The 21,527-nt window shown below is 44.7% G+C and overlaps 1 protein-coding gene across 5 annotated transcripts in view; it reads left to right on the forward strand.

The window, feature by feature from the left end:
- Nucleotides 1–21,527, forward strand: part of CHD2 (chromodomain helicase DNA binding protein 2) — a 51,652-nt gene that overhangs the window by 26,211 nt on the left and 3,914 nt on the right. For 2 of the 5 annotated variants that reach the window (XM_039359360.1, XM_039359357.1), the window contains exons 11-38: nucleotides 429–473; nucleotides 679–854; nucleotides 1,353–1,477; nucleotides 2,124–2,340; nucleotides 2,992–3,081; nucleotides 3,532–3,722; nucleotides 4,511–4,699; nucleotides 4,899–5,061; nucleotides 6,562–6,714; nucleotides 7,332–7,403; nucleotides 8,525–8,674; nucleotides 9,923–10,071; nucleotides 10,459–10,555; nucleotides 10,733–10,825; nucleotides 11,249–11,422; nucleotides 11,998–12,173; nucleotides 12,555–12,596; nucleotides 13,194–13,333; nucleotides 13,758–13,896; nucleotides 14,489–14,639; nucleotides 14,913–15,035; nucleotides 15,616–15,744; nucleotides 16,445–16,588; nucleotides 17,449–17,589; nucleotides 17,982–18,160; nucleotides 18,860–18,959; nucleotides 19,772–19,979; nucleotides 21,106–21,349. In XM_039359360.1, coding sequence (XP_039215294.1) covers nucleotides 429–473; nucleotides 679–854; nucleotides 1,353–1,477; nucleotides 2,124–2,340; nucleotides 2,992–3,081; nucleotides 3,532–3,722; nucleotides 4,511–4,699; nucleotides 4,899–5,061; nucleotides 6,562–6,714; nucleotides 7,332–7,403; nucleotides 8,525–8,674; nucleotides 9,923–10,071; nucleotides 10,459–10,555; nucleotides 10,733–10,825; nucleotides 11,249–11,422; nucleotides 11,998–12,173; nucleotides 12,555–12,596; nucleotides 13,194–13,333; nucleotides 13,758–13,896; nucleotides 14,489–14,639; nucleotides 14,913–15,035; nucleotides 15,616–15,744; nucleotides 16,445–16,588; nucleotides 17,449–17,589; nucleotides 17,982–18,160; nucleotides 18,860–18,959; nucleotides 19,772–19,979; nucleotides 21,106–21,349 — 4,000 coding nt within the window. The remainder of the gene's footprint in view (nucleotides 1–428; nucleotides 474–678; nucleotides 855–1,352; nucleotides 1,478–2,123; nucleotides 2,341–2,991; nucleotides 3,082–3,531; nucleotides 3,723–4,510; nucleotides 4,700–4,898; nucleotides 5,062–6,561; nucleotides 6,715–7,331; nucleotides 7,404–8,524; nucleotides 8,675–9,922; nucleotides 10,072–10,458; nucleotides 10,556–10,732; nucleotides 10,826–11,248; nucleotides 11,423–11,997; nucleotides 12,174–12,554; nucleotides 12,597–13,193; nucleotides 13,334–13,757; nucleotides 13,897–14,488; nucleotides 14,640–14,912; nucleotides 15,036–15,615; nucleotides 15,745–16,444; nucleotides 16,589–17,448; nucleotides 17,590–17,981; nucleotides 18,161–18,859; nucleotides 18,960–19,771; nucleotides 19,980–21,105; nucleotides 21,350–21,527) is intronic. The other 3 variants (XM_039359358.1, XM_039359359.1, XM_039359361.1) reach the window with 3 other exon arrangements.

Genomic DNA, 21,527 nt, shown 5'->3' on the forward strand with positions numbered 1-21,527 from the left:
GAAAGTAGTTCGTGACTTACAACCATTCGTTTAGTGGCCGTTTGAAGTTGCAACGGCAATGAAAAAAGTGACTTACGGTTGTTTCTCACACTTCCGACCGTTGCAGCATCCCCAGGGACACAAAATTCAAAATGATCAAAATTCAGATGATTGGCAACTGGTTCATCTTTATGGCGGTTGCAGTGTCCCGGGGTCACTTGATCACCCTTTGTGAATTTCTGACCAGCAAAGGGTTTCCTGCCTGAGCAGGGGGTTGGACTAGAAGACCTCCAAGGTCCCTTCCAACTCTACTACTACTACTACTACTATTATTATTTTTCCTCCTTGAATTGTTATAAAAAATAATAAAGGCAGCATATAAATTAAATCAATTAATTTCATTTAATCATTGCATTTATGGATGCTTTTTTTTTTCATCTCATGCACAGCGGTGAAAACAAACAAATCGCCAACTCCTGGAACTGAATTTCCAGGTAAGGGGTCTCGCTCGTTTTACTGATTTACACGCTTTGTTTAATGATACGGATTGAGAGAGATGTCTGATTGCAACTCAGTAGAGCACAATACTCAAATGCTCCTGTCCTTTCTGCCATGCCCATTAAGGATATGGCTGGGCTCTTATCATGTACTGTATTTCTTCATCTCCTCTCCCTCCACCCCATACCCTAATATTTCCAGCTCACAACCGCAAGTCCTGCTCCAATGAGCCAGAATACCTTTGCAAGTGGATGGGGCTTCCTTACGCAGAGTGTAGTTGGGAAGACGAAGCTCTGATCAGCAAAAAATTCCAGCACTGTATCGATAGCTTCAACAGTAGGAACAACTCCAAAGCCATGCCGACTCGGGACTGCAAGGTTGGTTTAACAGAATAACAGATTTGGAAGGGATCTTGGAGGTCATCTAGTTCCCCGGTGGCCTATAATCTCCTCTAGACTTATATGCCATAGTAGCTGCATAATTGAAAATACATTGTACTAAATCCTAATTAAGAGGTTTCCCCACCCCTCAAATGATTTATCTTTAAAATAGTAGTGTTGTTCTGACAGAGAATAGAGTTATCAAGGGAGATGAGTGTTTTTTCTGCCCAGGTTTTCATATTGGAGAGGGAGGTTTTCAAATTCTGGACCTTACTCCGTTAGAATAAATATTGTGCTTTTTACGTGGAAAATTAGCAACTCCGGAAGAGGATTAGGCTCCATTTGCAGATTTTCCCTCCCTTCCTTCACTTAACAAATGTCTCACTTGGCAACAGAAATTTTGGGCTCCCTTGTGTTCGTAAATCGAGGACTACCTGTATTCCCCAGAGCAACAGGTCTGTCAAGCTGGGAGAGTGATGGATCTCTTCTTTTTAGGTGCTGAAGCAAAGACCTCGCTTTGTGGCCTTGAAAAAGCAACCCTCCTACATTGGTGGAGACAATCTGGAGCTCCGGGACTATCAGCTGGAAGGCCTAAATTGGTTGGCTCACTCCTGGTGCAAGTAAGTGAGGGCAGGCAGGTCACTGAGAGTAGAGTAGAGTAGAGTAGCGTAGCATAGAGTAGAGTAGAGTAGAACAGAATACAACAGAACACAACAGAATAGAATTCTTTATTGGCCAAGTGTGATTGGACACAAGGAATTTGTCTCCAGTGCAGAAGCTCACAGTACATATAAACAGCAAGTAATCGGTCATAAATCATAGTTACAATTATTAATCATATGTTATAAACAACAATTGATTAACCATAAGAAACCAATAGGAGAAGATAGTAGGAAAGACAAGAAGATGAGAAAAGATGAGAAGTGAGACAGTGCTGTGGGGATTAAGCGCTTAGCAGAGTGATGGCACTGGGGGGTGGGGGTGGGTGGGGGAACTATATGGTTGTTTTGGCACGCAATGTTCTATAGTGGTGTCTTGAGTGGAGAAGTTGAATTAAATTATGTCCAAAAGGGGAGGGGTCTGTAGATATTTTCTCAGCCCTCTTTCTGGTTTTGCAGTATACAGATCCTCAATGGAAGGCATTGGTGAAATAATCCAAATCTCCTTTTGCCTCCAGATGTTCTCCAGAATTGAAAGGGAGTTCACTGTGTGAACTGTGAAATGTGGCTAGGCTGTCTTGACCCTTTTGCTCGTTTGCTTCCTCAGGAACAACAGTGTCATCTTGGCAGACGAGATGGGCTTGGGCAAGACCATCCAGACCATTTCTTTCCTCTGCTGCCTCTTCTATCAGCACCAGCTCTATGGTCCTTCCATGATTGTGGTGCCCTTGTCAACCCTAACCTCATGGCAGAGGGAATTTGAAATCTGGGCCCCGGAGATCAACGTGGTTGTCTACATTGGAGATCAGATGAGCAGGAACACTGTGCGTAAACCGGAGTCAAGGAAGGGGGATGAATGGGACCAGGACCGACTCTTTTTATCTTTGGACAGATCTGTTGCAGGGTGCATGGCAGAGAAATTAAAGTGCCCTCTTCTTGTGTGTTGGGTAGCTGGCATGCGGAACTATGCGCACATTTGCCTGGATGCTCAGATCCACTGTTGGTTTAACCCTGTTGAATAGACTACAGTGGACAGCTTTCCCAAGACAGGATAGGAGCCGTGGTGGCGCAGTGGTTAGAATGCAGCATTGCAGGCTAATTCTGCTGACTGCCAGCAGTTTGATTCCATCCTTCTGAGGTCGGTAAAATGAGCACCGAGATTGTTTGGAGGCCATATGCTGACCCTGTAAAAGGCTTAGAGAGGGCTGTCAAGCACTGTGAAGCAGGATATAAGTCTTAAGTGCTATTGCTAAAGTAAAATCAAATTTCATTTTGGCTTAAGAGAGTGGAGCGAATCAGGCTTTTGTATAAAAATAACAGAGCTGTGGGATGATTAGGTGGTATAATTAGCTCTGCTGGCTGGGGGAATTTTGGGAGGTGAAATCCACACATCTTCAAATTGCCATGATTGAGAAACGCAAGGTTAAGGGAATGGCGATGTAAACAAACCAACCTATTCATTTATTTTACTTCAGATCCGTGAGTACGAGTGGATCCACTCTCAGACCAAACGGCTGAAGTTCAACGTGCTGATCACAACGTACGAGATACTCTTGAAAGACAAGGTGGGTGATGGGCTAAAGCAGTTTTTTACTTGGAAGAAAGCAGAACCCTGGTCATCTTGTTTCTTCTGTCTGCACTAGCATTTTTGGCTCAGGAAGGGGGGCTGCTACTAGGAGTCAAATCTTGTTTCAGAAAGTTTTAGATTCTTATAGTTCAGTGTTTCCCAAACTTGACAATTTTAAGGCATCTGGACTTCAACTCCCAGAATTCCACAGCCAGCATTGCTAATCCATTCCTTTGTGGGTCTTTCTTTCTCTCTCTCTCTCTCTCTCTCTCTCTCTCTCTCTCTCTCTCTCTCTCTCTCTCTCTCTCTCTTTCTTTCTTTCTTTCTGTATCCCAACCTCTCACACTTGGGATACAGCTGTAAGTCTTCCAGAGTAGATGAAAAGGGCTTCCCTAAAATGTTCTACCTTACTGCTCTACTGTACCCCTATCTGTTTTTTCCTCTGTAGACAGTTCTCGGAAGCATCAACTGGGCGTTCCTAGGGGTGGATGAAGCCCATCGCTTGAAGAACGATGATTCTTTGCTCTACAAGACACTGATTGACTTCAAGTCTAACCAGCGCCTGCTCATCACTGGGACACCCCTTCAGAATTCCCTCAGAGAGCTATGGTCTCTGCTCCATTTTATCATGCCAGAGAAGTAAGTTGAGTCAGGAAGTAACTCTTTAGCCATAATGCAGGGACAGAAACCGCGAAAGCAAAGCTTAAAGTTGCCTTTAGAACAAGATACGTTTAGAAGCCCAAATTACGATGCAGCAGTTCTCAATACACGCCTAATACTAACTTATTAAAAAATTCTGTCTCTCTTAGCCTACGGTAGCAAAAAAAAAAAAAAAAAAAGACAGGAATCTGATAGCACTTTTTCTGCTAGCAAATTTTATTTGATAACAGAAGCATTCACAGAAGCATTTTACATTTGCCTTTTAGTAAAATTTTGTAGGATTCCCTGGTTGAATTTTATCAGTTTTATCGGTCTTTTCTGAAAATACAACTGGTTTTTTTTTGTTTGCTTGTTTGTTTGTTTGTTTTTTCCTCTTCCTAACATCAAACGCTGCCCAGAGTCTCTATGGAGCTGGGCAGCCTTCTATGTTAAAATTAAAAGGTGAAAAAAAAAGAATGAGGCTGTCTGTGGTTGATGTGAAATGCTTGGGAACTCCTTGCCTGTAGAAAGGAAGAATGAGCTGCATGAGGCTTTTTGAATCTGCACAGTTGGCTTTGAAGATAAGCCTGAATGGTACTCATCCACTCTTTCTCCCCTTCTCCCTCTGTCCCTCTCTCTTTCCCTCCCTTTCTCCCTCTCCCTCCCTCTCTCCATCTCTATTTCCCTCTCTCCCTCTTCCTCCCTTCCTCTCCCTCTCTTCCTCCCCATCTCCTTCCCTCCCTCTCCTTCTCTCCCTCCCTCCTCTTGCCCTGCCTGTGACTGTTCAGGTTTGAATCCTGGGAAGACTTTGAAGAGGACCATGGCAAAGGACGCGAGAATGGGTACCAGGGTCTGCATAAAGTCCTGGAACCGTTTCTCCTGCGCAGGGTGAAGAAAGACGTGGAGAAATCCCTCCCCGCCAAAGTGGAGCAGATCCTGCGGGTGGAGATGTCTGCCCTCCAGAAGCAGTATTACAAGTAAGAGTTCTTCTGGTGGTGGGCCAGGAATACTCAGCACGTGTATTTCATAGGGTCTCCTGTTCGAGCAGGAGGCTGGACTAGAAGACCTCCAAGGTCCCTTCCAACTCTGTTATTCCATATTCTGCATGTGCTCGCGTGCTTTTTTTGAAGCCGCCAAAGGGGCTGAATCTAATATTGTTATCTGCTGACCCTTCAGATGGATTTTAACAAGGAATTACAAAGCCCTGTCCAAGGGAACACGTGGCAGTACTTCCGGCTTCCTGAACATCGTGATGGAGCTGAAGAAATGTTGCAATCACTGTTACCTGATCAAACCTCCAGAAGAGAACGAGAGGGAAAACAATCAGGAGAGGCTGCAGGTAGGGAGAGCTTGGGGGAAGACTTCTGGTAATGTCAGCCCTTCCAGGTCAATCAGACAGGAAACCTAACTAGATGAGCTAATTCTGCGTTATTAGAAGGCTACATTTGCAGAATCTCGCAAGTCCGAAGGTGCAATCTTCCTGCTGCTATTTTGAGACCATTTTGTGGATCTTTTCAACTCGTGTATTGCTAAAGACTTGTGTATTGCTAAAGCCTGAATCTCAACAAAGAAATTAAGGATTTACTCAGTGATGGAACTCATAATATTGTTGGCTGGTTGTGTGGCTAAGCATGGCATTCTGGAGAAGAGTTTAGGTAAAGTGGAGGAACAGGTTAAGAAGCTCTGATGCATAACATTGTATAAGGCTTCCAAATATCTCAAAAGCTTCAGGTGATCTCACAGGAGCTTGAGATCTAGCCTGAAAGTCAGCTTTCTCTTACTTGAGCACATCAGACATATTGAACCAGGACTTCCGTTCTCTCCAACCAACATAACCAGGACGAGGGGGGACCTGATAGCAGTGTTCCAATATATCAGAGGCTGCCCCAAAGAAGAGGGAGTCAAGCTATTTTCCAAGGCACCTGAAGGCAGGACAAGAAGCAACGGATGGAAACTAAACAAAGAGAGAAGCAACTTAGAACTAAGGGGAAACTTCCTGACAATTAGAACTATTAACCAATGGAACCACCTGCCTCCAGAAGCGGTGAATGCTCCAACATTGGAAATTTTTAAGAAGAAACTGGACAGCCATTTGTCCGAAATGGTATAGAGTTTCCTGCCTGAGCAGGGGGTTGGAATAGATGACCTCCAAGGTCCCTTCCAACTTTACTACTACTACTACTACTACTACTACTACTACTACTATTATGGATCATCGCACAGTCAGCCAGATATTCAGACTGGATTTGGCATTTTGTCTACCTATCGAGTCCTTACCCAGGACCTGGGATAGGCAGATGTGGATGTTTGATGGTATTACAGATATTGTCACAAGATGGAAGCAGTTCCTAGTAAGGCCGCCTTTTGCAATTGACTAATAGCGAATTTGTCAATGCTAAAATTATTATTATTATTATTATTATTATTATTATTATTATTATTATTATTATTATTATGGATCATCGCACAGTCAGCCAGATGTTCAGACTGGATTTGGCGTTTTGTCTACCTATCGAGTCCTTACCCAGGACCTGGGATAGGCAGATGTGGATGATGATGATGATTATTATTATCATTATTATTTGGAGGGTGGCAAGTTGTGGAAGGCGGTCTATAAGAAATTGTTACAGCAAGGAAACAGGTTTTGAAAGAGTAACTTGCCTAAGCCAAGCTACTGAGCTCACGGGCAAGATGAATTAGAACATGGGGCACCCTCCTTGTATTCACTGTCATTGTTACTTCTGTTAATCCACTAAATCTATCATGATACTCAATTGCTTGGTCAACTTTGCTCCATCAGGTTTTGAACCACCATCTCATAGTCACTTTGTCTTCTTAGTCTTTAATCAGGAGCAGTGGAAAACTCATTCTTCTGGACAAACTGCTCAGCAGGCTCCGCGAGAGGGGCAACCGAGTACTCATTTTCTCCCAGATGGTGAGAATGTTGGACATCTTGGCGGAGTATCTGACCATCAAGCACTACCCTTTCCAGGTGAAGACCAAGAATTTTATGGTTGGTTGGTTGGTATAGATGATAGATAGATAGATAGATAGATAGATAGATAGATAGATAGATAGATAGATAGATAGATAGATAGATAGATAAATAGATAGATAGAACTCAATAAATGTAAACTCTCTTTAACAGCAGAAATTTGGGGCTCAGTTGTGGTCGTAAAGTGAGGACTACCTGCATTAACCCACCTCTCCTTCAGCCCTTTATCATAGGATGAAATCCATTTTTAACGTATCATTTAATCCAGATTCCAGGGAAACACACTTCTGGGTGTGGGTCACTTTCCCCTGACCTCTGTCTCACTCTTTTTTCTTTTTTTCTGTAAACCCCACTTTATAGATTATGTCTAGCTTGGCTGCAGGAACCTGGTCTTTCAGCCTCCTGGCCACCATCATTCCCCGCAACAGCAGTAGCTTCGGCCCAAGTTATTTTTACTCGTGGTTATTTTTAGAATGTTGTCTTGCTTTAAGCTGAAGGAAACCATCCGGGGGAAGAGTTGAGTTTCTGGAGGAGAAAGGGGGGCAGCTGGGGGTGGTTTGGAGGTAAAGCTTACCCTAGAGGTCCTCTGACCACTTTGCCATTGTTTCCTGCAGCGCCTGGACGGTTCCATCAAAGGAGAAATCCGAAAACAGGCCCTGGATCATTTCAACGCTGAAGGCTCAGAGGTATGGCTGCAGCTGGTTTTGTAAACAAGTGGAGGGGCACAGTGGCTGCCTAGGAAGGGGATAGCAAGGTGTGCTTCCTTGGTGGAGGTGAAGGAAGGTGTTGGTCAAAGGCCTGGGGATCTGAAAGGTCTGGAGGAGACTGGCAGGCACGGGGCAGGGGAAGGAGAAGTTTACTTTGTGCTTCTGCATTGGTGAAGGACCAACCGTAGGTCACAGGAGCTGACTCTCAGCTTCTCGCTGCAACGGAAACATAGCTGGCTTAGTCAGCCTATCTTGGCCATGTTTTAAAGCTTTGTTGACACTTCTGCTGGCTGCCTTATTGGAGAAAGAGAGAACTTGGCGACACAGAGAAAAAGAGACATCTCAGCCAATTAGAAGCTTACTCCAGAAAAACAAAACAGAACAAAACAAAAAAAACCTCTTGGTACTTTTTGCGCCTCTCAACGGGACTAAAGAGAGTGATCTGTGATTGGAGTATAAGGAAGAAAATCCCACCGAGTTTAATAGGGCTTTAATTCCCAAAGTGATTCAGAGAACTCAAGTCTCTGTTAAAATGACGAAAATTAATGGGGTTGAATTGGCACGTAGATAACCGGAAAGTTAATTTTGGAGCCACGCGCCGTCTTCGACGTACGACACAATGGGGGGGGGGCGTGCAGAATTTCCATTGCTAAACAAGGCAGTTGTTAAGTGGGCCTTGCACAATCCCCATTGATCTGGCTGGGCAGAAGTTCGCAAAAGGAGACCGCATGACCCCGGGGCTCTGCAGCCGTCGTAAATGTGAACCACTTCCAAGCACCCGAATGTAAATCACGTGACCCTGGGGATGCTGCAACGGTTCTCAGTGTGAAAAACGGCTGTAAAATCCCTTTTTTCAGTGCCGTTGTAACTTCGGTCACTAAATGAACTGTTGTAAGTCGAAGATTATCTGTACCTGGTGTAGAAGGCGTGTAGTTGTGATGCTACCCTTCGTAACTCCCTCCCATCTACTTGAGATGCCCTGCTGGCACATAACCCTTGTGCCCACAACTCTTGGCCCTTCACCAGGACTTTGCTGATGCTCTTCCTGGACCTCTGCAGACGCAGGTCTAATGTGTGTTCCCTTTGTCACGTGTCCTTAGGACTTCATCTTTCTGCTCTCCACGCGAGCCGGCGGCCTGGGGATCAACTTGGCATCGGCTGACACGGTGGTGATCTTTGATTCGGATTGGAACCCCCAGAATGACCTGCAGGCCCAGGCTCGGGCTCACCGGATTGGGCAAAAGAAACAAGTTAGTGGGAAACATTCTCCTCTTCTTTTAGGTCTTCTGCAGATGGGGTGGATTTCAGTTCCTAGCAAGGGGGATTAGGGATGAACAGAACAGGAGTTGGAAGGGACCATGGAGGTCATCTAGTCCGACCCCCTGTTCAGGCACAAAGCCCTACACCATTTCAGACAAATGGTTGCCCAAGCTCTTCTTAAAAACCTCCAGTGTTGGAGCACCCACAACTTCTGGAGGCAAATCATTCCTCTGATTAATTGTTCTAATTGTCAGGACATTTCCCTGTATTTCGAGATTTGTTCTCTCCTTGATTAGTTTCCATCTATTGCTTCTTCTCCTGCCTTCAGGTGCTTTGGAGAATAGGTTGACCCAAAAACAAATTTGGGTCAGTCACCAGGACCAGAGATTTACTGGTTGACCCCTTCTTCTTTGTAGCAACCCCTTAGATGTTGGGACACTGCTCCTTCTTTTCATTAAACTACACACGGCCAATTCCTGCAACCGTTATTGGTATGCCTTGGCCTCCAGTCCTAAATACTTCTCCTGTTTTTCCCCACAACACCCTGTGAGGTTGATTGTGCTGAAAAGGAGTGACTGGTCCCAAGTCATCCAACTGGCTTTCATGAATAAGGTGGGACTAAAATGCCAGTTTCCTGGTTTCTAGGCCCTTAAGCATAGACCGAATTGGCTGCCTACCACCCAGGGATGAAGGCAGTTATAGGGGGGATCTTTCCTACTGGTCATTTTGAATTTGGACAAATTGTGGAGTGGACATACTTTAGGTGTGCCTCTTCATCAGTTGACCCAGTTCAGGTGTTCAGGTTTTCAGATCCTACCTTTCCAGATTGGATAGGCTGGGAAAGAAAAACTCTGGTTATTTCTTTTATCGTTTTTTGAAATAGTGAGCAGCAAGGTTAAATAATATCAATAGAGGGAATTTGGGAGCTGGGGGGATGGGGGGGCTGGCGTTGGAAGTTGGAGATTCAGAAATTCCCCTAAAGGGGTTGCTTGGGTGGACATGGCTGAAAAAGCAACATCAACTAGCCCAAAGATAAATAATCCTGGTGGGACAAATTCTGGTTTAATTGTAAGATGTTAGAAGCTGGTAGCTTTTGATTTGTAGTATGCTAGTCCTTGATCAGGTGAATCATTGAACTAGGGAGAGATCCAAAAAGAGATTTCTGCACCTCACCTTGGCTGCACCAGGGATAAAAAGCTACCTATATAGCTATTTCACGCATCCCCTGGATTCTGCAGGTAAATATCTATCGCTTGGTTACAAAGGGAACAGTGGAAGAAGAGATTATAGAAAGAGCGAAGAAGAAGATGGTGCTGGACCATCTCGTGATACAACGGATGGATACCACCGGACGGACGGTTTTGGACAATAGCTCGGACAGATCCAAGTAAGGAGATGAGCCTTTTGGTGTGCTGATCAAGGTGGCTCTTTTATGCTACCCTTTAAATGTTAATCTGGGAAGATGATAAAACTTAGGCTTATTAATTGTGGCGAACTGTTCAGTACCTAAACACATGCTTTATGCTAAGGTTGCTGTCTTTTTCTTTTCGTAAAAAAAATACAATTTATTTGTAACATTGACTGTTTGATTTTAAAAAGACAACAAGAATTATTTTAACCACTCAGAATTGAAAATTGGCTAATTTTTCTTACCAAGGGATAAGGATGAGGAACTAGATTATTTGAGATCCTGGAAAAGTGAGCTAAAATATGGTCCAAATACTTGTGAACTGGAAAGCTTTGTTTGAGCCAGTGGCTTCATGTTTTTCTTTAGTACAAACCCATTCAACAAGGAGGAACTGACAGCCATCCTGAAGTTTGGAGCTGAAGACCTTTTTAAAGAAGCAGAAGGAGAAGAATCTGAACCACAGGTGAGTTTTCTGATCCATATTTCTGGGTGGAGATTACCTTGATTCTTCTTGGGATGTCATTTGTAACTGACAGACATTTAACTCAATCCAATCTATTTTCATATCAGAACTTTAGAAGGACAAATGTAATATGTCATACTGGTGTGTGTCTGACTGCACTCTTGCCCCTGCTTCCAGGAAATGGACATTGAGGAAATCTTACGCCTGGCTGAGACACGAGAGAACGAACCATCCACAAGTGCAACCGACGAACTGCTTTCCCAGTTTAAGGTACAGGACCAGAAAAGGAGCATCAAAGAACTCAGAATTTGTAGCATTAGCAGTGCAATTAAAAGGAGTGATGTGGAGGAGGAGGAGGAGCATCTCCTTTGGCCAATTTGTCTCTAGTGCATAATCTTGCAGTGCACATAATATAATCATAAGAGACTAACAGGAGAAGGTAGTAGAAAAGACGAGAAGGATAATAGTAATACAGCTTTACTACATGGTTAAACATCCTTAGAAATAAGACAGTTCTGTGGTCATTAGATGTTCAGCAGAGTGAAGGCACGAGGGGAAAAACTGTCTTTATTTCTAGTTATTTTGGCATGCAATGCCCTATAGTGGCGTCCCGAGGGGAGGGGTTGAAACCGTTTATGTCCAGGGTGTGATATGGAAGCCCAGTATGAAAAGCCTGGTTGTTTCTCCTCCCAGGTAGCAAACTTCGCCACAATGGAGGAGGAAGAAGCCGAGGTGGAAGAAATATCTCAAAAGGATTGGGAAAACATCATTCCTGAGGAACAGAGGAAGAAAGTGGAAGAGGAGGAGCGACAAAAGGAACTAGATGAGATATACATGCTGCCCAGAATTCGCAGCTCAGCCAAAAAGGTATTTTTTTGTACTGTATGACCCATAGCAGGTGACATCACATCTCATCCTAGGTGGAGAAAACCCTTCAAAACACCAGCAGGATGGCGGCTCTTCAGAAGTAGATGGTTCTGTTGGAGATACAGTAGATGTTTAGCTTTGCAGAAGGGAACATTCACACATTGTTGAGTGCTGAGAAACACACAGGCAAACATGTTCCTGGGAACACCCAGGCTCAAGGCAACGGGTGGCCTTGTGAAACTTCAGCTGTTCTTACTTAAGTCTCCCACCCCTTCATGGAGCATTGAGTGTTTGGGCTGCTAAGTACAGGAAGTCCTTGACTTACGATCCTGCGACACTGCAACCATTGTAAATGTGAACCAGTTGCCAAGCATCTGAGTGTAAATGACATGACCATCTGGAATGGATGTCGCAACGATCCTAAGTGGGTAAAACGGTCATAGGTCCTTTTTTTCAGTGCTGTTGTAACTTTGAACAGTCACTAAACGAACTATTGTAAGTCCAGAGGACCTGCAGTTTTCATCCTCTGGCAAAGAGGATCTCTCTAACCCTGGGCTATTTTCTGGCCCTGGCAGGCTCAACCCAATGACAGTGATTCAGATGTTGACCTAAAGAGAAAGCTACAGAGATCGTCTGGCTCAGAGACCGAGACGGAAGAATCAGATGATGACAAAAGGCCCAAACGCAGAGGAAGACCTCGCAGTGCTCAGAAGGACACGGTGGAAGGATTTACAGACACCGAAATCAGAAGGTTGGCACCAGGGAGAAACCCAGAGATTCTTCTAGATGTGTTTTCATCATTTGCCAGAGCCATGATGAACTGGAATGGGTAGGAGGGATGCCCGGCCTACCTCGCAGTGAGGCCTGGTGGGGATGAAATGAGGGGAGATTACTCCGGTGGTCTTGAGCCTCCAGAGCAAAGGAAGAAAATAATGTAAAAACCTTCTGCAGTCTCCATTTGCTTAACTTGACTTAGTAAATATTGGGCAACTTGAGAGTTGCACTCCGGGCGCATCTGGACAGGTTTAATTTAAGAGAGTGGGACAAGAACCACAAACAGAGGGGAAAATAAAATGGAGGCCTTTAGCAACCCTCTCTAATAATCGTTGCTCTCCCTGTTTAAATTCCACAGATTTATCAAGGCTTACAAGAAGTTTGGTGTTCCTTTGGAGCGGTGAGTGCCAGATTAGAGAGAAGGTGCAGTCTACTAAATTACAACTGTAGGGACATCAGAGGATTGGTGGGATGATCAAACCTCAGGAGCCTTTGGTTTCACATTGTGATTTATGTTTTAATCGCTGTGAGCCACTCAGAATCACTTCCAGGAGATGGCTGGTCCTATCAATTATTTAAATAAATAAAATGATGCTTTCCTATCCCCCTACGGTCCTGCTAGACAATGTTCAGTTTCATCCTTTTTAGTGACATCATCACCTGCCGGAAGGCTTCCTGTATGCTCCTAGATTAGGAGGCAGGTTAGCCTCTCCTGATCCTTCAGTATTCTTCATCTTTGCATTTAAGTCTTCAGTTAGATCAGCAGGACCTAGGAAAGCAACCTGTGGGTTTGCACATGTTACATGGGATACATCATTAATTGTGTTTGGAGTGATGTCCCACCAAGCTGCTATGACTTGTTCTCCGGTAGCTGCTCTTAGTCCATCCATGTTCTGGAAGTGATTTAAAATAATGTCTGATTTGTGCGTGTCTTGGAGGGGAGGGTCTTGATTTGCTGTACAGCAGCTTTATTACATCCCATCTCCTCCTTTTTTAGACTGGAATGCATTGCTCGGGATGCCGAACTTGTGGACAAATCTGTAGCTGATCTGAAACGTTTGGGGGAACTTCTCCATAACAGTTGTGCATCAGCCATGCAGGAGTACGAGGAGCATCTGAAGGAGAACCCAACTGAAAGTGAGCAAAGGGGCTTTCTTTGATGGGAAAAGGGTGGTAGTCAACCCTACTCCTTCTTTTTCAAAATCACTGTCAGGCGCAAAGGATCAGGACTGTACGTTAAGTTGCAGCATAAAATATTTATTCAAGCCTCTATGCAAGAACCTAATCAACTAAAGTTCAGTACTAAATTGACACCAAATAAGGTTCAACAGAATTCAAGAGAGAGTGACTTGGATTGTTTGTGACATTGCAAGGATTCTAAACTGATGAGATGTTTAACTCTAACCCTCTGCAGTTCTGCCTGCTTTTCTCCTACAATAACAGGCTGATACTTTAGCCCCCAAATGGAAACAGGTTAAAGTCTCAGGTGCTGATGTGCTCTTTAAATCCAATCACCCCATCTGATTGTGACTGAAAACTCTGTGTGGCTCCTTTTGTTCAGACAAAGGACCAGGGAAAAGAAAGGGACCCACAATTAAGATCTCTGGAGTCCAGGTGAATGTCAAAGCCATTATTCAGCATGAGCAGGAGTTTGTGATGCTCCATCAGATCATTCCATCTGACCCAGTGGAGAGGGCAAGGTAAGCATGACCATGTATCACCATGTAAGTGTTTGTGTGTGTGTGTGTTTGTGTAGCAGCCACGAGTGGTCCAAAGAAGAAGAAAAGGTATTTGAGGAGAAAAAAAAAATCACACGTTGCTCTTAAACGAAATGGACCTTTAGGTAGTATGTTGTTGTTTATGCTCTGTTGACCTTTACGTTGGAAAAAGATAATATCATACATATGAAGGCATCTAAATGGATTCTAGATCATAAATATGGAAGAGGCAGCCATTACTTTGACTCAAGAGAATGTAACCAAGAGAATTGCTGGATTAGACCAAGAGTCCAGTCCAGGATAATTTACCAGATTAGCAGCAGGTCTCCTGCAGTTGAAATCTTTGAGTCTTTTTCTACAGGTGGTCCTTGCAATTTAAGGAATGGCCCTCTGCTCAGTTTAAGTGGAACTGAGGTCAGCTAGGGAGAAGAGGTTTAAGAGAGACAATTTCACATACCTCTAACTTTGCTTTTCCTTTGTCTTATCCAGTTCTGATGTGGAACTTTATTAACAAGGGGCATCTCACACGGAATTGTTTCTCATCTTTCGCCCGTCCTCTCCTCCAATTTTGCAGGTTCCATCTGAACTGCCGTGTCAAATCTGCCCATTTCGATACAGACTGGGGAGTGGAAGAGGACTCTTGCTTGCTGCGGGGAATTTACGAGCACGGATGTGGGAACTGGGAGCTCATCAAATCAGATCCAGAACTGAACCTGACCGACAAGGTACAAGGAACCTCACACATGGGTGAAGCTTTATAAATGCAACGCCAAACTATGATGCTTGAAAAAGGGACATCTGCAGGATGTGGAGATGTGGGGAGAAGTGGCTTTGCAGCTTGACAAGCAATGTTTTTTTGCTTTTATTTTATGCATAAAATAGCCGGTTTGGTTTAGTCATAGCTGGGAGACTATGAGTTCTAGTCCTGCCTTGGGCACAAAGTTAGGTGGGTGACTTTAAACCTCTCTTATGTTTATTCCTTCTCCACCCATCCCCAGATTTTACCAGTTGAGACCGATAAAAAGCCACAGGGGAAGCAGCTCCAGGCACGAGTAGATTATCTGCTGAAACTTATCAAAAGAGACCAGAAAAGGAAGGAAAGTGTGACAAACACAGAGGAGGTCAGTTCCGCCAAAAAGCAAGCTCAGTTGGCCCCTTTGGTTTATTCTATGCCTTGTTTGGGAAGCTAGTGTGTGCAAAACTCAAGTTTCCAGTCCTTGTGGTGGAAAATACGGACAACCCGTGGTGAAGCACATTGCAGCCCTCCAAATGGGAAGCAACTAGGACTTGAATCACCATGAATGGGGCCTCCCTGTCCATGAATGGGCACAATTAGCACATAGTTTGAATCCATGCAAAGGCTCCAACCATCACAGCTGCCATCTGCTCCTGGGCAGAAGCAAATATTCCAGGAGGCCCATTGAGATTTAAAGCTGGTCACTCTCCAGAGCCCCAGAAATATGCAGTGAGATGGGAGACTCTATAGAGCAGGGGTTCTCAACCTTGGCAACTTTAAGACTTGTGGACTTCAACTCCCAGAATTCTGGGAGTTGAAGTCCACAAGTCTTAAAGTTGCCAAGGTTGAGAACCCCTCCTATAGAGGGAAGGGTTGACACAAATAAAGAGAAGGTCCACCAAATTGGCCAGCAAAGAGGGTTTTCTGATCATCTGTGCCCCTCATGGGCTTTTCTGCTGATCTAGGCCGAAGCCAAAGTAGCGAAGCCTCGAATCCGGAAGGAAAACAAGCCCCCCAAAATCAAGGAGGAGCCAGGAAACGAGGTTTCTTCTGCACAGCCTGCAGACAACCTGTCAGTAGAAGGACAGAAGAAGGTAAGCATGAGCTAGTGAGGATCTGGGACTTTCTGGTGGAGAAAATGGCGGACTAAAATTTAGGGGGCTATAAGGGCTATACTTCTGAAAAATCCCGGAATAATGGAGCCATTGAGCTGAGACCTGCTGAAATCCTTGTTATAGTCTCTTTGAGAAAGGATCCTGATGCTACCAAGAATTGTATAGATTACTATTAGGGTGTGTGGGTTTTTTTTTTTTTTTTAATTAGCACAAGTACAGGTAGTCCTTAAGTCATAACACTTCACTTAGTGACCATTTGAAGTTAACAACAGAACTGAAGAAAGGGACTTAGGACCGTTTTTCACACTTATGACCGTTGCAGCATCCCCATGGTCACCTGATTTACATGCGGCTGCTTGACAATTTGACTCAGATTTATGACGGTTATAGTGTCCCAGTTGCATGCTTCCCTTAACCAGTGCAGTGAATTTGCTTAACTGCCTGGCCAGAAAAGGCCATTAAATCAGGCGCGACTGTCTTGCTTTCCAACAGAAATGTCTGGTCCCAATTATAGTTGTAAGTCAAGGATTGCGGTATTTATTCATTTATTTCTATTATTATTATTTTGAGCGTACAGATGTCAGTTGTCTTAAGAAAAAGATACATTGCCCCCCTCCCTCCATCAAGAGTAAGGTGAATGTTCTGTCCTCTGTGCGCATTCACATGTTTTGCCCCAAAGGAGGACGGGGTGAATAAGAATACCCTGAAAAAGAAGTTGAAGAAAGAGAACAAGGATAAGCAGCCAGCCAAAAGCCAAGAAAAGGAAGGGGAAAAGGAAAGGAAGAAAGAAAAGGATAAAAAGCAACAGGATAAAAAAGAACAGGTACCTACTGGTGTTAACCTGTCTTGGTGGCCATGCCATTGCTGATTTTAAACAAGATTCACATATGTGTGCTGGTAACCTGGCTGTCTGTTTGTGTGAATAAGCCATGACCAACTTCATGTTATGGGTAGAACATCCCTATTCTCCATTTTTCAGACATTTGGGCAGGGTGAATGCTTTGGCTTGTCCTTGTTAGACCTGGGAAGCTAAGAAGGATTGGGTTGGGTTAATAGGATGGGAGAACATCAGGACCTCCCCAGATGGTGATCTAGACTGAGTAGTCTAAGAAACATTTCAGAAGAAGACAACTCCTAGATTGATTATGAGGTCACCAAAATAGACAGATTTGCAACTGGCTATCCCTGAGCATGTATTGAATGATGCTTTCATATCTGGCTATATAGGCTCTTAAAATTACTCAGTTCTCCCCAGCAGTCTTAAATACCATATACTTCGGCTCCTGCCCCCCTAGCAGATCAAAGGCATACAAATGCGAGTAGATAAATAGGTTCCCCTCAAGTCAGAAGGTAACAGCGTTCCGTGCGCCTTTGGGCATATAGCCATGCTGGCCTCATGGCCACAGAAATGCTGGCTCCCTTGGCCGTGAAACGGAGATGAGTACCATCCCCTAGCGTCGGATATGATTGGACAGAGGAAACCTTTACCTTTAGTTTATAACCACAGAGATGGAGAACCCTGTTTTAAGGGGCAAAGAAATCGCCTGGAAAATCCAGGCAGCAGAATCCAGTTTCTCAACCCCCTTGATCTTTTTCCCCTTCCATTTCCTTCTTGGCACATCTGTGATTTTCCTTCCTGTGCTGCTGCTTAGAGGGATGCTATCTCCTCTTGTCCTTTCACAGCCAAAAGGCAACGAGGCCAAATCTGGCCACAAAGGGAAGAAGACGCTGACTCAGGGTCCCGTCCACATCACGGCAGGAAGTGAGCCTATCCCCATTGATGAAGAGGAAGAGGATGACTTAGACCATGCAACCTTCACCATTGTGAGTCTTCTCGAGGAATGGGGTGGAACTCTGGGGAAAAGTCAAAAGAGGGCCGGTCGTTGATCTTTAACCAACTTAACCAATCCCAAAAGTTTTAAAAATAGGGAATGGTGATCAAAGGGGGAAAGTTGAAAAATGACAAGAAGAAGAGGGAAGAAAAGGATACAAAAAAGGACCTTCAAATCAAAAGTTGCCCTTCCTAGAGCTTGGTGACTTGTGAATGGGGAAGACCTCTGTGACTGCCATTTTGAGAGGGTACCCACAGCAGACCCCCCTCCCCTATCAAAATGGGCCCCTAGCCTCAAAAGGTTGCCTAAATCTGGGGCTCCCTCTCCTCTTCCTCCTTTCTGCTGCCAGACTAACGTGGACTTCTGTTTTTTCTGTCTCCCAAGTGCAAAGAGCAGATGAGGCCAGTCAAGAAGGCCCTGAAGCAGTTGGATAAGCCAGAAAAAGGACTTTCAGAACAAGAGCAGCTGGAGCAAACTCGGAGTTGCCTGCTCAAGATAGGAGACCATATTGCTGAATGTTTGAAACCCCACATTGAACAGGAAGTTCTTAATGTATGGAGAAGGTAATCTGTCTGCCCACCAAACCTTCAATCACAATCTCTCTCTCTCTCTCTCTCTCTCTCCCTTCCTGATGTTGCAGTCAGATCTGCAGGTAAGGTGTCTTTTTGAGTTTGGAGGTGTAGAGGAAGGAGAGGCAGAACCTGGGGGATGGAGTTAAAAGAGGAAGCAGCCTAGAAGCTCTACATAGCCACAAACAAAACTAAATCTAACTCCCCTTGAATTCCCATGACCGCTTGCAATCTTTCGGTTGTCTCAAGCTCCTTGAGGGATTTGATACTTAAAGGTGTGACAATGCTGCCAATGAGATGGAGTCTCCAATTGTTGTATCGTGTTGAATTCCTCTACGTGGAAATACATTGAAGGGTTAAAAAGAAAATACACATTTTAGTCCAAACTCCTAGAAAACTCATGATACAGGCATTTGCAGTAGTAAAGGGAGGTAGCGGATTGGGTCATGTCATGCTTAGATCAAAATCTGCTGACTTTATCTCAGGATTCTTCATGACTCAAGTTTGCAGCAAGACATTTTTGGAAGCAGAGGGGATGTAAGAAGGGATTTGGGCCCCCCAGAATAAAACACCTCTCCATTCCTGCTTCCAGGGCTTTTGGGGGGAATCTTTTTCCTCTGGCATGAAAAGTTCAGGCTTCTGGCCCAGCTCGTAAAAAGAGAAATTTAAAATATCCCTTTCACTTCCTTCCAGGAATCTCTGGGTGTTTGTATCGAAGTTTACTGAATTTAACGCCAAAAAATTGCATAAGATATACAAGATGGCTAGTAAAAAACGAGCCCGGGAACTGGCGGTAAGGACAGAGTTGTGTGTGGTTGTGTGTATGTTTGTGTTGTGCGGTAAAATGGAAGGGGTATATAAATAAGGAGAAGGAAAGAAAGAGAACATCTTGTGCAAAAGAAAACCTCAGGAACTGGAGGAAGTTGTGATTGAGACTTGTAGGTGGGACTCTGCATTTTTTTTCCTATTCCTTTTTCCATTTTTTGCTCCTGGCTGGGTCATTGCTCTCTTAAGAGCCAGAAGTTGGGTTGTAGAAGAGAGGAGGAGAAATGCTATTTTTAGGGTAGGTAGCCTTCCGTGCTCGGGGGCCATAGGTTGGGGATCAAAGCCATGGTGTTCTCTGGGTGACTCCTTGATGGGACTGTAATTTTCTGTGAGAACGTAGCTCCTTTGGCTGGAATCAGCTCTTTATTAAGCAATCCAAATAGAGCTTGAAGACCTTGGAGGTCTTCTAGCCCAACCCCCTGATCAAGCAGGAGACCCCATATGATTTCAGACATGTGGCTGGCTGTCCAGTCTCCATTGATGGACTTGCACTACTCTTTCCTCAGGGTGCCTGCCAAGTACAATTGTGGAGGTCCCTGGGGTGCCAAAAGTGACTGGCCTAGCAAACCTTGATGATGAAGGCATCTTTGGTCACAACTGAAGGGGTGGGAGGAGGGAAGCCTTAAGGCTTTCACTTCTTTTTTGTTTAATCCTTTCTTCTAGAGGAGGCCCTCAAATATTCTCCAGGGACCTCTCCTCTACAGCTCCTGGTTAATAAAACTCATGTAATTGTCAATGTTTGCCTTTTGAGTATCCCTTTGATGTCTTTCTGCTCGGCAGGAACAGAAGAAGAAGGAAGAGGCAACGAGCGGCAAGCGGCCCCTTCGTCCAGAAGCTCCTGGGCCCAGTCGAGATACTCAGATGACTTCTGTCCCCCATAGCCCTCATGCTCAAAGGCTGCAGCAGCCACCTCCTCACCCTCCCCAGATGCATGGACATCCACGGGAGAACTACAAGCAGTCAAGTAGAAGGCATTTCAGCAACACAGGTGAGAGGTTGTCAGGCCTGTCGCAGCTTGGGCTATTAGGAAAGAAAAACTCTTGACTCCATTTGTAGCAAAAGATATACTTTTACTAAAGGCAAGTGGTGACAGCATAAGCAAAGCTAGATCTGAGGTTTCCCAGTAATTTTCCCTTCCTCCCAAGCCCTTCCCCCTGGTCACCTTATTAGTGTCCAATGTGGGTCAAATTAGGTATTTTGGTAACAATTCCCAAAGTTTGGTGCTTCTTTTGGTGGGCATTCGTATTCCTTTCCCATGCTTATGTCCTTGGATCATTCAACTGTTGTCTCTGATAGGCATTTCTGGTTCCTGTCAATCCCCCTTCCTACATCCCTCCATCTCCCCTCCCCATATTTAGGGCAGGCTGCCATCAAAGTGATGCAGGGCTGAAGCAGTGTGATGGCAGATTTGACAGAGAACTTCTGGAACACCAGAGAGGCTCTTCCCTTCTTCCTGAGGTCCCATCTTGCTTCCTGAGATGGGAGAGGTGGCAATGCATGACTATTCTTGATCCCCTTGCTGGAACTACATGGGACATCTGGTTCAAGGGCCTCCCAGTTTAACTCTGGATGGGCTGTTCCCGCTATTGATGCTATTATTTGTCATGGTTCTGATAAATGAGGCCAAATAAAACAGAACTCTGAGGCTTGAGGTTTCCTCTGAGAACATGTTTATTGGGTATAAAGTATCAGCACGGTCAAAAGTGAAACCAAGACTAAAATCCCCTCCCCAAAGCAACAGTAATACAAAGTTACAGGCCCACCCCACTGGCTATGCAATCAACTGCGTTCCCCAATAACACATCCAGGTAGCCTTTCTGAGGGAAACAGAAATGACCTTGGTTCCCATGGGATGGAAAAATGTTCAGTCTAATAGAAAATGCCCCATTCCCCCCCCCCCCGCTTGTGGTAACTGGCAACAAGGAAAATGGCTTCGGCCAGGTCCATTGCAAGGTTGACATTATTGTGTTCCTCCTCCTCTTTCTGATTCTCTTTAAAAAGAGGTAATAAAAATCAAATGAATGGTAGAGTACAGATGATGAAGTCCAAGTGGATAAGATCCTTGGGCTTCTTGTGAAAAGGGTGCTACCTTCCTCCCCTTCCTTGTCATGCAGAACGGAGCGAGTGGCAGAGGGACCGCAAATTTAATTACAGTGGCAATGCCGTTCAAAGTTGGAGCAGAAACCGTTACTACCCATATGAGCAGCCCTGGTACAAGGAGCGCCACTATGCGGATCGCCAGGTGCGCGCAGAACAGTATCGGAGCTCAGCAAACTACCGGCCAAGCAACGTCTCTCGTAAACGCCCGTATGAGCAGTACAACAGTGAACGAGATTATCGGGACCAGCGTGAATACAGGTGAGGTGATATGCAGGCCACTCGGCTGCACCGTTGGGCTTCTGGAGGAGTCAGCATGCCAAAAGCGGTGGTGTTCGTCAGCCAGATCACGGAGCAGAGATGGCAAGGACTAGTGGAACTGTACTGTTGTAGGATATAATAACAGAATATTGAAAGCCTGATCTCTCTGCCCATCTTA

This window comes from Crotalus tigris, unplaced genomic scaffold, assembly GCF_016545835.1.
Source record: "Crotalus tigris isolate CLP2741 ecotype Arizona unplaced genomic scaffold, ASM1654583v1 scf7180000019068.10715455, whole genome shotgun sequence".
In the NCBI taxonomy this organism is placed as follows: Eukaryota; Metazoa; Chordata; class Lepidosauria; order Squamata; family Viperidae; genus Crotalus; species Crotalus tigris.